The 16,921-nt window shown below is 34.8% G+C and overlaps 1 protein-coding gene across 1 annotated transcript; it reads right to left on the reverse strand.

Annotated features, from left to right (window-relative positions):
* Positions 1-1,446: 1,446 nt before the first annotated feature.
* nptna (neuroplastin a) lies at positions 1,447-16,139 on the reverse strand. Its single transcript, XM_083545662.1, has 8 exons — positions 15,841-16,139; positions 8,119-8,293; positions 6,877-6,971; positions 5,408-5,541; positions 4,578-4,851; positions 3,189-3,210; positions 2,674-2,750; positions 1,447-2,560 (listed from the first exon to the last, which is right to left on the reverse strand). Exons 1-7 carry the CDS (start codon positions 15,911-15,913, stop codon positions 2,690-2,692), a joined length of 834 nt encoding a protein of 277 aa, XP_083401788.1. The 5' UTR covers positions 15,914-16,139; the 3' UTR covers positions 1,447-2,560; positions 2,674-2,689.
* Positions 16,140-16,921: the final 782 nt, after the last annotated feature.

Raw genomic sequence — 16,921 nt, forward strand, 5'->3', positions numbered from 1 at the left:
TTTTTTTTTTAATTAGTTTTTTAGTATCTCTACCTACTTATCATAATTCTATCTGTTTAATGAATTGTAACAGTGTAACAGTGATCAGGTTATCTGATTAAACCACACATTAGCAATGAAAGAATGTTGATGTTTCATAAATCTATTATAATCCTATGATTAAACTATTTTTATTGTTTATTGTTTATGAGAAATTTTAATGTTTTACGTGTTTCATGTGAAGGATTGTGGTTTATTGAGTGTTTTAAAGCTCTTTGTAACTAAGATTTTGAAAAGTGCTATATAATGCGAGCTCTACTTGCTACATTTGACTCAACTATGACCTACTTTGAACTATTCCTGCATGTACAACCAAATGTGTACGATAAAGTTAAAGTTGGGAATTTTCACAAATTCATACAGTACATACCCTCACTGTCAAATGGTCACAAATGGCTCACTCATTCTAGACAGCTGAATAATAATAATAATAGAAAATCTGTCCCATCATAGCTTCAGATTCTGATTCTTGGATAACAGGAATAAAACCTGATTTGGTCTTTTGCTACTGTTGATCATCCACCTTCAGGTTTGATGTGTTGTGCATTCTGAAATGCTTTTCACAATGATTGTAAAGAGAGATGATTTCTTCTCTGACCTCTCTCATTAACAAGGTGTTTTAGATTGCAGACATTCTGCTAACAGGATGTTTTTGTTTTGTGAACCATTCTAAGTAAACTCTAGTGTATGCTGTCGGTGACAATCCCAAGAGATCATCAGTATAAGAAATCCTTAGACCAGCCCGTCTGGTGGGATGCCATACAATTCTACATTATTTAACAGATAATTTAATTGCTAATTGTACAGTTATTAGCATTAATAATTTGACTTTAATTTAGTGGTCAAGTATTCAGTTAACTTAACTTCAACTTCAACAATTCTTCAATCAGAATAGTATATGTAATATTAATAAAATTATACATAGGACATATGCTGATTAGAAAATCTGATTAAACTGTTGTTATAAAACATATATGTATAACGTATATAACGTATAACATATTATTTTATGAAATCTATGCAGTTTAGAGATAAAGAAAAAAAGAATGTACAGTGTTCAGTAATTCCGTCCTCTGTTATGCTGTTAGAATTGCTGCTGTATTGCTGCTGTTCCACAGTGTTCCACAGTCTCATTTAGTATTAATTTCCCTTTGGGTATGTACTGTAAGATCATAGCGCATCATATAAGACATACAGTATAAGGCAAAGGCAAACAGGAATATACACTTAAAGTCCATTACAGTAGGAATGGCTATTGAACAGGGAGTGTAAGGACAACAACAACTTGAAACTACAGAATTAAGTCTGCACTTAATTTTATGTTCAGTTTAATCTCCATAGCAGTCTGTTTGCTTCACATTCTAGAATTCGAGTCGTCACATTGTAGAAAAACACACAGACACTTACTTATAACATTCGAATGTTTAATTGTTAAAAATGATATGGAAGTGCCTTATGACCATCCACTTTGTTGGAGTTTCTTCTGTCTGTGGCGTTGGGCCTTCTGTCTGTGGAGTTGGGCCTCCGCACTGGCAGGGGGCTCATGCAGATAGAATGGTGCTGTGTGAAGCTAAATATTTCTAGAGCTCATTCTTAGTCTGAACAGTGCATTTTGCTATCAGTAGCAAACCTATCAGATTAAAGCTTTAACACGCAACCAAAAGCCAACAGTTAAAACTAGAAGGTAAGAATAAGAAATAAGAATGCTAATTCTATTATTTATATAGTTATGAACAAATATTGCATAGGATAAAAGCCATGCTGTATAGTATGCATATTTAAAAAGCCTAGTCATATATAGATAAGGTTTAGCATTAGAAAATGATATTACCAATTCATAATTCATCTGAACACTTGCATCAGAATGAATGACATTCCTATAACTATGGTTATCTCCAGTGGCATGATACATACATGAATAAATTCATGTACAATCTATGTGAAAATGAAACATCACAGGACATTGTAAAGCCCTTATCCATAATTGAAGACTATGACTTAAATAAACTGTTAAAATGATAAGCCACCTTTTCCAAAGGTATTCAGTGAAATTATAAGCTGTACAAACCTGTCATACCCAAAAACATGGTGGTAGATTGCCTTACAATGCAAAGTTAAAGATTTGCCTGGATTATAAATATTATCTACATGGTGTCACTCTTAAATACACAAACAAAAACCTAATATCCTTCTCAAACAGCAGATTTATATATTGCAAGCACTACATATCTAATAATTTTTTTTTTTTTTTACATTAAAAGAAAAGGCATTGTGAATAAAAGATAAATATTCAAAGTAACACAATCATGCAATAAAATGTTCATAATATTTACACTTATTTGTTATTTGTAATGTTTCTAATTGGACATCCTCTTGCCAACACATTCATAAGTCATGCCTTAAGTGGTCATATATATGTATATATCATCTCACAAATACTTTCTTAACACCAATATATATTTTCTTAAACAATGAACTCCTTTGTGTTACGTTCATATGGTCATGATATGAATATCTTCATCTAAAAAAAAGCAAAAAAAGAGAAAAGATTAGAAAATAGATCATAAAGATAGGATTATACTTTTTTGACATATAAACAGCAGGTGCTAATGAAAGTCGGAATATTGCACTTACTGCACTAGTGGTCGGTTTAATTTGTATTCCTCTGACGTAGGTTTTTGTCTTTGTGATTGTTAGTTGAATTCGTTTTCCTGGAAGACATCATAGATTCACTCAGCCGGTCAAACGGCACTGCACGACTACTGTATTACAATGCCATGACTAATCTTTACTGGAATCATAATGAGAAGAAGTGTAGAGAATATAAACTTTAATAGGCTCACACAGAGCAAAGTAAAAATCATTGTCACTGCATTCTTAACCTTGTGTTCTATATAATAATACCGTCAAAACTGCCAACCGTAATATATGAAAATAAGGCAGTAAAGTAAGACAGTAAGAGAAATATAAAGTTGATATAAACAGAACTGTGTTTTTTGCTATATGAAGCACCTTCCAAAAAAGCCTTATGGAGTTTAATTCTCAAGATAAAGGTAGACATTGAGTTATAGGAAAATATTTTTTGATGTGTGTTAAGCATCCACTCTCAGTAGCACTAACTATTGGTAAATGGATGACCTAATACTTACATTGGCCCAGCTGATTCATCATCTTGAGCAGATTAGGGAAAAAGAAATGAGCCATGTTAGATAAAGATATTTGGCAATGTTAACTTACAAAGATTCATAAGCTATGGCTATGACAGATTTGAAGGCATTAGAGCATGTTAAATATGTTATAATGCACTGGACTTGGTCATGCAAAATGTCACTTATTATACCATATCTTCAGGATGATTACTAAAATGGGTAGTTAAAACCATCCCATCAGTCTTACATTAAATACAAAAAAACCCTTATTTAAAAAAAAAAAATCATTCAAACAATGCTGATATGAGAGTAATGGCACAATTGAATTATTGGTTTGATGATTTTCTTTGGCTCTCTTACACAATTAAAATGGATGACGATGGCCTAATGTAAAGCATGTAGCAATGTCATGCTCACGTAGACACAATTATAACATTAGACCAATGTAAGTGAGTAAAAGAAATTCTCCATGATATCAGTTTAAACTCAAAACAGAAACAGGGAAGATTTCCTTTTTAAACATAAAGAGTCTAGCAAAGACCAGTGGATTAAAGCCACACAACATAATGCAGCATAGTGGAAAATGTCTGCATAGACAGCAAACTTAAACACCATGCAGGTTCTCTCACTTACCACCCAGTGTTTTAGGTTATGCAAATCGGGGAGAGAAAGGTGTGTTATAATATGAAAAACTTTAAAATTTAAGGACTACTACTTTATATTGCAAATGATTATTTAATGAAAATAAACGATTTTTAGACACTAGATGGCACTATTCAACAGCACACCTGCAGTAAGACCCATACAAATACAGTTAAAACAATGGCACAAAAGAGAAGCCTGCCTTTCTTATATCTGAAAGATACCTGATATCTTATTACTGACTTTAAACAAGCTAACTGTGCCACATAGCCTAAAATTATTCAGTAAGCTAATGTGAAAATGGCGCTCATCTTCGTGTCTTTAAATTAGACTTGAGCGGGATCAATAACTGAACGCTGACATTTCTCCTATCAGATTAAAGCAACTTGAGTGACCTCATGTGTGTTTGTGTGTGTGTGTGTGTGTGTGTGTGTGTGTGTGTGTGTGTGTGTGTGTGCGTGTGTGTTTGCGTGTGTGTGTGTGTGTGAGCTGGTCAGACTTTAACTGAATTATTAAGTGTGTAAATGTATCAATATCAATTATACATAGGATACTTTGAAACACTGTAAGGGTGAAACAACGGTGTGATTATCATCTCACGTTTGTCAAATCAGTCCTAACAAATTCAGAATTTTTAAAAGGTCAGGTCCTAAACTCAGCTTTTTTAACTAGTAAACTCAGCAAAATTGAACTAGCAAAACATCTAATGCTTTAAAATTGTAAGGCGGATGTCACCTATTCACTCACCATCTTGAAAATCATCAGGCTTCTTGCGTTTCTCGTAGATAACAATGACAAGGATCAAAATAAGGATTTCAGCAAGTACGCCCAGGAAGGGCCAGAGGGGAGCCAGGCGACTCCGCACACGAAGCATCGAGGTCATGATATTGGAGCCAACAATATTACTGGCGTTGCACACATATTCTCCAGGATCAGATTTGATGTCCAGGTTAATGATTGACAGCTCTGTGTAGTTGTCCTTGCTGCTGATGAAAAAGCGGCCAGTGGAGTTGTCAATATCCTGCAAGGTAATTTAATGTTTAATATGAAGTTGTTGGATTAATTCAGTTATTATGGTTTTGTACCTTGTCTGTCAGATGCAGACTGAACAAAGATTGTCCTTATTTCTACAACACTTAAATGTTTTCTTTACTGGAACCCAAAAAACGAAGTCTGTCCTATTTTACACATCTAAATTGGACTCTTTCAACGTGGTGACACACCAGAACTGAAAAACTCATACCTAAATGTGTTAGTTAGTCTGATAAATTAATGCAAAAAAATGCATTACACAGCAGATAAGCAGCATTTAAAAAGAGTGATTACAATTGTGGAAATTAAATGTTATTCAGCTAAATTAAATGAAACCATCATGTAGCTGGTCATTATTGTCATTTCTACAACATGCAAGAAACTATGATGTAACTCCTGTTTGGTGTAACTCACTGATCTAGTAGCCTTTGAATTCACTAAATTTCCCACAATCTTAAGTGGTTATAAATCTGAACAAATTAAGAACGGATGTCGTTATGATATGCATCAAAACACAGCTAAAAGTGGATGTCAGTGAAACATACATAAGGTACACTGCCATCTAACTTGCGCCAGAACCAAATAGGATGCGGGTAGCCAACGGACTTGCAGTACAGGACAGCCTGTTCCCCCTCATTCCTATTTTCACTGCGTTTGTGTCCTACAATGTCTGGGGCACCTGAAGGAGAAACAAACAAATATAATGGACATAAAGTACAGTTTACACAATTTCTATTTTTATGAATATTTTGAACAGCAATTAGCTTTTTTCAAAGTATGAAAGTGTCATTCAATTTTAACTTAAAATTCAAATGTTTTAAATGAGAAGCAAAATGTTTAAAAAAAAAATGTATTACACCTAAACTCTGTACTATGTTCAACTTTTTCTAAATCCACTATTTGTGCTGGAGTGTACTGCAGTTCATTCCTGGTTTCCTCTATTTGTCTTCTTGTATATAAAAATATTAGCCACATTACAGACACAGTACTGCATTTTACCTGATAGAATTTGTGATGAGAGACAACATTTCTACAACAGTGCCACAATCAAAAACTCAAAATTTTAAACATTGAAGTCTATTATTAACTATGCATATGAAATACTGTATTGTAATATACACTGAAGGTGGCATTCATTTCGCAAATCACAAGTCACAATAAGTACTGTAGAACAAACCAGTGAGAAATAAAGAGAGAGAACGAGGGTGGGAGAGAAACAGGTGTATAGACAAAATGTCATAAACTCCACACTACACAATCTGGTAATGCCATGAAGCTCTTTCTCACAATCCAAGTTTTACATCTATAACAAAATATTTTGTTACATCTTTTGGCATAATTCTTCATAAATATTTCTATAGTATCTGCAGTCGAGATAGAAAAGTGCACGGGATAGAGAGAGAGAGAGAGAGAGAGAGAGAGAGAGAGAGAGAGAGAGAGAGAGAGAGAGAGAGAGAGAGAGAGAGAGAGAGAGCTAACAATCCTGCACAGTCATCCTGGCCTCCATTTTAACACCTTGTTTCATGACTTTGTCCTTCAGTCTCAGTACACTCACTGAGTCACATGATTTTCAGCTGCTGCTGACTGTTGCCTGTAGGCCATACAGAGCCAAAAATAATTAATAAAAAAAAAAAACGTGATTAGGGTGATTACTAACACTAATTATATTTAGGTGCCAGGTTGCAAAAACAGTGTTAAACAGGACATCAGGAATGTTGCCTATTGAAATACAGATTCAGATTGCCCTATTTAAATATAGACCTCTTTAATAGACATATAGAATGCCCTATTTAAATATAGACGTGTTTAATAGACATATAAGTGCACTTCAATTTTTAATAAGCCTATTTGCAGCCTTGATGACAACATATACAGTAAATGAAAACCAGTACATGTCGGCTTATGACTTTGAAAAGATAGGTGTATAATGGTAATCTGTTATTAATTGCACTTGAAGTTCGAAAAAAAAAAATAGAAATTATTAAAAGGGTGAAATAATCTAAGAAGAACCTACCTTTTACTTCAATGGTGGCATTGGCAGGAAAGCCCGTTTCAAATATGTACACACACATGTACTCCCCTGCATCATCTGCCCTTGGTCTAGAGATACTGTATTTAAAAAATATTTGATTTATTAATGCCATAGTGTGCAACCACTTGCCATTCAATGGTCAACTGGGTGATGCAAGGTGAATCAAATGGGAACCAGAAAATTATAACATACTTATAGGAACATGATATTAAACATGACATGCTAAAGTTAAAATGTACTGCTGGAACATTGTTCTCAATAGCTTTTTTCTACTGCTACCTGATTTGTATTTAATTCTATTTTATTTTATATTTTAATACTCATTAATCTATTTCATTATTATAATTATCAATAACTATTATTGCTTTTGATTCCTGTGCATGTGGACACTGTCATCCTGAAACAGACCTCTCCCATGAAAATAGAAATACCAAATTTTTATTGCAGTTGATATATTAATTTCATAAAAGAGAAAAAAAGGAGAAAAAAGCTAACAAAATCAGCACAATTTGCCATCTGACTGCATAAAATAACTTTTAAAATTAGCCTAATATTACCCAAAACTGTCTTGGGTACAGCTGATATAAGTCAACAGCTGCATGGTTTTTATTGCAAGAAAGAGCTATACAGTGAATCAATTATTTTTTAAGTAAATAGAATAATTTTTTGCTGCCCCATGGACCATACTGTCCAATCTTGAGGCTTTAAAGAAGTAGTCTTTTTGCGTGAGAGGTTTGCCTCAAAAACATTTCACAAAATTGTTGGTCATATATATATATATATATATATATATATATATATATATATATATATATATATATATATATATATATATATAATAAATATTTCGAAATATGAACCCAGGAGTACTTAAATAAGGAATGTATAAACATTTAATTTAAGTTAATTAATATAATCTCTTATATTTTCTTAATTAGATTATATTGTTTCTATATTATTGGAATGGATTTGTATGAAGTAGAGTTTTGTGCTGGTGTTACTGCATGTCAGTAGTTTCCAGAAAAACTTGATGCTTGTTGTCCTAAATGCTGTCCAGTCTTAGCATCATGCTCAGTGAGGCAGAGAGGCAATCAAGATTATCATTTAAAGCAAATTGATAATTTAGTCAAATGCACAAAATACACCAATCATAAAATATGCTGCCATTATTTACATGACACGTGATAAGTAGTACTGTAGTAGGAAGTAGGAAGCAGTGCCTACGTGTACTCAATGGCCTTCAGATCTGTCCGTGTCCCTTGGATCTCTTCTCCATTCTTCATCCAGTAGCTCTCATGCTGGGCAAACTGGGAGATGGTCAGATTACACTGCAGTGTGAATGATGGCCCGTGGAAATCTAATGGCAGCGTGATGTGGTCTGATGAGTTAATTAATGGATCTGAAAGCAAAATCAAAGACAATAGAAAACACTCCATAAGTTCAGTTGTATATGGTTAACTATTTGTTTATTAATTTTTGGGAGAAGTACAGTAAAACTAAAAACAGTGGTCTGGTTTATATATACAGAATACATTCTAATGTCTCTCTAAGGTTCAATTACCGTAATTTCCAAGTAGGCATGCTATTGGTTATGCTCACATTTTTAAACACAGCAGAAAAGAAAAGAAACTATGAAGAAAAAAACTGACAATCTATGTAAGAACTTTTGCCTGGTCTAGGATTTTGTATTGAAAAAACATGCTAGGTGAAAGCTGGCTCTTAAAACTAGATAATAAATAATGCCATTACATTTAAATGTTGTATTGGTGAAATGTACAACCAAAAGCTTTAAGACCCACAAAGTCATGGCACTGTCAAACTGTCTACCTCCAGCTCCAGTATCTTACCAAACATTAAATACATGGCCATCACATTCATGAACATTTTTACATTTATGGCATATGGCAGATGCCCTTATCCAGAGTGATTTACAACTAAGCAGGGGAGGGTTTAGGGCCTGCAGTCAGCATTCCAGTTCATCCCAAAGCTCTGTGCAAATTATTTAGGTTCTTACACACTAACAATGGCATGCCAGGTATTTATGGATCATGCATTTTGTGCGGCTCATTGTCATGCTGGAATACATTTGGGCTTGACCCCTTAGCGCCAATGAAGGGGAATTGTAATGAAAGAGCATACAGAGACATTCTTTACAATAAATCTATAAAAACAGTTTTAGGAAAAAGCACTCTGGGTGAGTCGGGTGTCCACAAATGTTTGAAAATAAAGCCTACTTGAATTCAGCTATTACGGCTCTGGATACCTGCGGAAAAGTCTGACCATTTATGCTATCTCCAGCAGCATTATTGTTGTTTCTACCTGTCTATGCATTTATGTAATGAACTTAGTTGCTTCTATTTCCTAAAACATTAATTATTAATTAAAACAGCAACCCTAAGCAGAATAAATTATTTTCTTATGATTAATGAATGACTTTAGTAAATGCATTACAAGAACCACACTGTTTCCACTATGCTCCCATGTATATAAAGATTACATTTTTCTGCCACATGAGCTTCATATCTGATCACATATAGATCCCAACCATTCTGTTGGGATCTAAAAACAGAAGCCACAGGTGCAAATTATGATGCTAACTGTGTTGTGTTGCCTAACTTAAAACAATTGCCTTTGTAAATTCTGGAAAGTCTAAAAAGCTTCTATGTGCACTAAGTACACTTAGTCTGTAGTTAGCTGTATTGGCAAACTCTAGCTACAGTATGAACACATAGCACCCAAAAAAAAAGGCAGAGACTCCTAACAGTTAAATTTTTTTTTTTTTTCATTAACTGAATTAGAAATGGCTTAGAGTTTTATTATGTTATAGTACAACCCCTTAACTTTGCTGGTTGAAATGGAATAGAGCTTCAACCCTGGCACCCAAAAGTATATATAGTATATCAACTACAAAGATTCATAGAAGTTTCAAAAAAGCACTAATGTCTGTGTATTTAATAGAATTATTAGTGCCTTTAGTTCAATTTTCAGCTCACATTAGGCCTGTCACTACCATTTTCACAAGTAGCAACAATTCCCAAACCACTTCATCTTGAAAAAAACACTGTAAAAATCAGTAATCTGTGAAAAAGGTCAGTAACATTAAAAACAGCAGCATAATTGTGAAATAGTTATCACAAAATCAGCCAAATTTGTTCAACAACAATATTAAATTGTTATTTTGTGCAAACGCCCTAATTAGAGTGATTCAGGTTAGGCATAAGAAAGAGTCAGAGACAACAAAGTGCCAAACATTTTGACATGCACAAATTTGTATCTGCAAAGGAAGCATAGGAATCATGACTCTTTGCAGGTCACAAATACTTAAATTCTTAGACTTCAATGATGTCTTAAGCACCTAGAAATCTTAAGACCTTCTAGAAGACCTCCTACTTTGCTTCCAATGTCATGACCATAGATTGTAGAAAAACCAGGCATGGTTGTTATGGTCATGTATCCAAATATCATTGACCATATAGTGTATATTGCACAAAAAACCGCTGAAAAGAAATACGATGATGCCACTTAAATGCACTGAAGGATTAAGCCAGCAACTCCACAAGCAACTGAAAACGTTCCTCCATTCTTCATCAGAGCAGGCGGAAGAAAGCATTAGAAAAAAGACAGCAGTGAGCAGCAATATTGCTTCTGAGCCAACAACAACAAAAAAAATGTAACAGGAGCCACTGTCAGGCTGAATTCCTAAAATTTGGATTGATTAACTATTTCACCACTAATCCAGATGCCAAGCCAATGTTCCCACTGTGTCATTTATCATGGTAAACTAGGCAGATAAAGTTTTTTTTTTTTTATAATAGCAAATGTGTTTTATTGCTGCTACAATAATGTGTTTTATTGCTGCTATAATAATTGATGTAATTTTGCATATACTTTAGATAAAGTGGGATTTACTATGTTTTGGAGACAAGGTGAGACAAGGTAAGATAAGGTGAGGGAGGCGAGACTGAGATGTTTGGACATATGCAGAGGAGAGACATGGGGTATATCGGTAGGAGAATGTTGAGGATGGAGTCACCAGGAAGAAGAAAAAGAGGAAGGCCAAGGAGGAGGTTTATGGATGTGGTGAGGGAAGGCATGCAGGTAGTTGGGATGAAAGAGGCAGATGTAGAGGACACGTATGGATACGGATGATCCGCTGTGGTGACCCCTAATGGGAGAGGCCGAAATAAGAAGAAGAAGAAGAAGAAGAAGAAAAAGAAAGTGGGATTCCCTGTTCCAACTCAGATGAAAAGAAATCCCAGACACAGATTGAATGCTTCTCCCTGTCTACTTGAAAACCACATTGGAACCAGATATTCTTAAGCAGACAGGCCTTCCCTTCTAATTAAGTAAGAGTAGCTCTTTTTGGGTTATTAACATTTTATTTAGGTGCATTGTTTATGTTGCAGGAGTCATGTTACAAATCACTTGAAAAATTATTGTTCATATGGAAAGTTATGAATTTACCCTTTAAAAGCTATTTGAAAGATTGGACCCATACATGTTTTTTTAGAACACATGTATCCTGTCCCATCCAATTCCCAAATACCAATTATCAAACACTCTGAAAAAAGCTAAACTCTAAAAAGCACCAATTGCCATTGATTTTAATGTGACCGTAATGTTAAAGCCACGTGCTCTTTTCTGACACTTTTTGGTGTCAGAAAAGGTTACTTCATGAATATGCTATAATCTTTATCAGTAATACTGCAAGCACTACATTTGATGCATTGCTATATGGGTAAACCTATCCTGTTAAATGGTGGATTCTGGTACAGATCAAAGTAGCACAATTACTGAGCTCATAAATCCCAAAACCCTCTGCAGAGAATTGCATGGTGACAAGCAGTTTCATCATCAGACACTCCCTGAGGTGAAGCATCTGATATCATTTGTACACTTTTTTAGGCAACAACTTCAGGATAATGAAGGCTGCAATCTTAAAGGCTCTCAGGATTTTTGTGTATGTGCACTACCACATGCTGTTTTCCACCTGAAAAACACATTTTTGAACATTTTCAAACAATTAGATTTATAGAGGATAACACAGTCACTAGACTGGCAGTGTCTACAGCATTCAGTCGTGTTTTTTTTTCCATATAATTGTAAATATGATTGGCTTCGATAGGACGTTCAATTGAAAAAAAATGGCAGAAAAAAACTGCAGCTCTGGCTTACATGATGACAAATAAATATGTTGTGTTGACAGGCAAATGTTTTGTGATCCATCGCACAGCTGAAAAAACTACACTATTGATAAACCAATTCAAGGGGTTTCTCCAATAATTTGTGGGAGATACTGCAAGCACATAAAGGGAAAAAAAATAATAATAAAAAAAATTATATATATATATATATATATATATTCATTCATTTATTCATTCATCTTCTCCCGCTTATCCGTAATTCGGGTCACGGGGGCAGCAGTCTAAGCAGATTCCCCAGACACTTCTCCGTGTCCAGGAATCGGGCTGTCAAGGCCCCTGCCTTCGACTGCTGCCCAATCCTCTCAGCACCGGTCCCTTACGGTCCCTCCTGCAGGTGGTGAACCCACAGGAAGGCGGCCCCACGTCGCTCCGACGTCACGGTCCTTGGTTTATTTTTCTCGTAAGGGTCCCCTGGAGCATAGAGGGTTAAGGGCCTTGCTCAAGGGCCCAAGAGTGGCAGCTTGGCGATACCGGGGCTTATATATATATATATATATATATATATATATATATATATATATATATATATATATATATATATATATGTATATATGTATATGTGTATGTGTATATATATATATATATATATATATATATATATATATATATATATATATATATATATATATATATATATGTATATGTATATGTGTATGTGTGTGTGTGTGTATATATATATATATATATATATATATATATATATATATATATATATATATATATATATATATATATATATATATATATATATATATACACACACACATACACATATACACATATATATATATATATATATATATATATATATATATATATATATATATATATATATATATATATATATATATATATATATATATATATATATATATATGGGATTAACACAAAGCCATTAAAATTCAGGTCCACAGATGAAGCAGGATGACCTTGAATAATTCTTCTGCAACTAAAATGCTTTGATATGATATGCTTCATTGAGATATCTACCTAGTCTTGTGTGGGTGTGCACAGAAAGATGACCTCTGTTACCATAGTAGCAGCCTACAGCAACAGAACAGGTAGGACTCATGTCATCAGGGGAGGGAGGGATAAGAGCCACACACGTTCCACAAACATCCACCACCCCTAGTTAACTAATTAATATTCCATGGTGTTTAGTATGTCTTAGCACACATTTGGAAAGTAAGGGGAGCAGGAATCAAGTAGTCAGTGTATTAATGAGTAGGGAGGAAAGAAGGTAAACCTTTGGAACACTCTGAGGAACTGTTAATGATACTATACTTAAAGACCCTCAGAGGACATGTGTAAAATATCTTTTAATCATATTCTTTTGATAAAATTGAGTGAGTTAATCTAAGTAAATTAATTGGGACTGCTCAGTTTTGGTTGCGTTAGAAAAACTGAAAATCTAAATCAAATTTATCAAAGCCTGACAAATTATTTATGAAATAACTCCCTACAATTTGGCAACTCATCAAACAGTGTTTTATATTATGCAGTTCAGTGCAGGGTGTGGTCTGGGTTAGGGTTAATTTAATAAAATGTTGCTTCACCAGGGAAAGATCCTGAATACTCTTAAGGCTTACATTTTGTATTTTTCTCAATACTAAAATATAGTATGGTCTTCACAAAAAGTTATTCTTATTACTAATACATGTATGTAAACATCTTGTACTGTGTAGACACTTTTATTAATGGCATGTTTTTGTATTGTTAAAGTATATACAAACCATGTTCTATTTAAAAGAAACTGGGTCACAGGTGGCACCACTTTTCTATATATAGACGGGTTTTTTTTTTTACATTTTAGTATAAATATAAAAATGTTGCATTTTTATTCAGCAGTCAAAATATGATTAATTATGGCAAATTAGAAAATGTGATTTTGTAATGTTCTTTACATTTATTTTAGAAACACTGTACCTATCGACTATTTAAGATCAGCTGCTCATTTATGCTATTATTTAATCTGCCAATAATGGGACAGCAGAACAATGCAAATCATCATGCAAATACATGCAAATACAGTTTAAGAGTTTAAACAGAATGGCAAGAAAAACAGAAAACCTTGAGTGAGTGACAGTTACAAGGGTGGAAATTGCCAGATTAGACAGGTTTTAGATCCCATTAAGGTACCTCATATAATATTTTTTTTACAGATCTAGTGAGCAGAAAAGCATCTCAACAGACATAAAACATCAAACCTTGAAATGAATGGGCTACAGCAGCAGAAGACCACATTGGGTTCCACTCCTGTCAGCCAAGAGCAGGAAACTAAGGATGTCTCTGGCTTAGGCTCATTGAAACTGAAATGTTATACACACAATGTGAAACAGCTATTTCTGTCCAATATCTACCCATTTGAGTTGTTTTCGATGAAGAATTTGTAAATTTACTGACAAATTGTATAAATAATTCAAATTGTGTACACTTGTTTAAATCTTGCAATCTCTTCAAAAGCCAAAGTCAGCTTTGTAGTAGGTCTTATAGATACACATGAGTGGCGTAAGCTTGGAAGAAAGAGAATTCTGAAACACTGTTGCCTTCAGGGTGGGAAAGAAAGCCTTGTTCGTAGGTTAACTAGGTCAAACGCATTTGTCACTTACTGTGTGAGAAGATGGAAAACAAGACTATCTAATGAAATCTATTCAAATGTTGCAACTTGATCTAATGGAAAATGCCTGCTGTCATTAGGTTGTATAAATGAGGTCACCCAAAAAACATGCAAACACCTTAATCATTTTGTGGTTGTTTTCTCAAGCAAATGAGCAAACACATATATAGAGACATGCAATTGACTTTTTAAAACAGGAATCATACAGAAGCTGTATTCTCACACTATAGCAGTGTAGAAGTGCAGTTAAAAAAAAAAATCAGTGAGACTACCGCTATATGTGATGCATTCAAACTGTGCAGCCATGTTCTGGGGTGATGCTGCAAGCTGCTTTTCCACTGATCTGGAAGCAGTTTAGTGGCTTGCTTTCTGAAGATGACGAAAAGTGGTGGCGCTGGTCCTCGATTCGTGTCTGAAAAGGCCACCAGAGCGCATTCCTCAGGTCTAACACCAGATGCCTCGCGGACTAAACACACATTGCTAATGACAACGTAAACACATTCGCTCGTTAATTCACAACTCGTTTAACAAACCCGTAGTGCAGGTTAGGCTTCTTTATGGTCCACTCTGGAGGCTGGAATAGGACCACCAGGAGGATGCTGCAGCGCCTCTCTATAAATAGCACCATGCAGCAGCTCGAGCTGCTATTTTCGGTGTGTTGCATGGTGTCGGAGCACAAGTACTGATCTCAGATTAACATCATTTTCATTCCCAACATCCCGGTGGTTAATTTAGGTTTATAAGTTAAAGGCCTTTGCAGAAGGGTCTGTTCTTGAATAGGGCAAAGTGATGAATGGAAAAAAGCGCATATCCCATTTGTAACAGTTATACAGGTCCGGGCTGAGTGTCTTAATCGGTTCTCTTCACATGATAACCTATTTTATCCCCCACTAATAATCGACATGGTTTTTGACGTGCATACTATATATTTTTTACTTTATATTCATGTATCACTAAAACATCCTGCATCTTGACGGAAAGACCGCACATACTCATCATACTCATCATTATTATTATCATCATCATTATTATTATTATCATCATAGGGATAACTTGCGCAAAATTAGGACACAGCCTGACAGTCAGGGGAATTTTTTTCATTAATCATAAACATCTCAGCTTTACCGGTCAGAGCAGATACCGCATGCAGCACCGCCACTACGAGCACCAGCATCACTCGATTCCCGGGACCAGACATCTTCAGTCTCGCCTGGCAGGTAGGCAAATGTGCGTCAGCTTGGATCAAGACAGGCTTGTTAAAGTGAAAGCGCAAGCCTCGACGGAGCCTGAACCGGGTCACTGAGCACGCTGGTCTCCTAGCAATATCGCGCTGTAACCAGAGAGCACCTTCTCCATCCACCCGCTGTGAAACGCGAGAGAGCAGGAGCGCACCGGAGCCTGCTCTCGCCAAATCTCGCGATATTCTCGCGTGAACTTGATACTGATCGTTCTGTAAAATGCGAAAAAAATAAATAAATACTGCCATTCACAGCATGATTAATCATTCACAAACAGCTTAGATCCCAAAAAATAAATTAATTTATTAATTCATTTATTGTTTCATTGATTCATTGATTGGTTCATTTATTAATTTACTAACAAACGGTATACTATCAGGTTTCAAACAATTTACTGGAGAAGCCATTTATTTGATTTGTCATATATATATAATTTTATTCCACTGTATTATCGAATTATATGTTTCTAGTTTAAGTGCATTCTGCTATAATCCTTTATCCAGCGACATCACTAAATACTTCATTAATCATCATAATTCATGCCCTGTTCATGCTCTCCATGTGACTGTGAGGCCAGTGGACTGTATTAAGACAAGGAGAAGTCAAGGTCATTCTTCTGAAAATTTTATACCGCCACCTGCTGAACACTGGCTGCATGTACATGTCATGAGACGTTTCATAAATTTAATCTTCTTCTTTCGGCTTCTTAATATTTTTGTAATTTTATTCATAACGTTATAGGTTTGTGTCCTTATTTCGATTTAATGACTTTTTCATTGTATTATTATGATTAAACATCTATTTATTTCACTTTAATAACCCTGTTTTTTGACGTGATAACTTTTTGTGATTATGTTGACGTATCTAGTATTGCCACTCAATATTTATCACCCGACAATGTACAAATAAGGAAGCAAAAAATCTAAACCTCTGGCTGTGCAGCTTGTTGCTTTCAGGATATTGTCCTA

The sequence above is a fragment of the Silurus aristotelis genome (genome assembly GCF_946808225.1).
Source record: "Silurus aristotelis genome assembly, chromosome: 7".
In the NCBI taxonomy this organism is placed as follows: Eukaryota; Metazoa; Chordata; class Actinopteri; order Siluriformes; family Siluridae; genus Silurus; species Silurus aristotelis.

Excerpts from the sequence above, each read along its gene's own strand:
- nptna (XM_083545662.1), bottom strand. The coding sequence starts at position 15,913 with ATGTCTGGTCCCGGGAATCGAGTGATGCTGGTGCTCGTAGTGGCGGTG. Across the intron at positions 8,294-15,840 it reads TGCGGTATCTGCTCTGACCG|ATCCATTAATTAACTCATCA; the intron begins GTAAAGCTGAGA and ends TTTTGCTTTCAG. Across the intron at positions 2,751-3,188 it reads GATGAATCAGCTGGGCCAAT|GAAAACGAATTCAACTAACA; the intron begins GTAAGTATTAGG and ends GATGTCTTCCAG.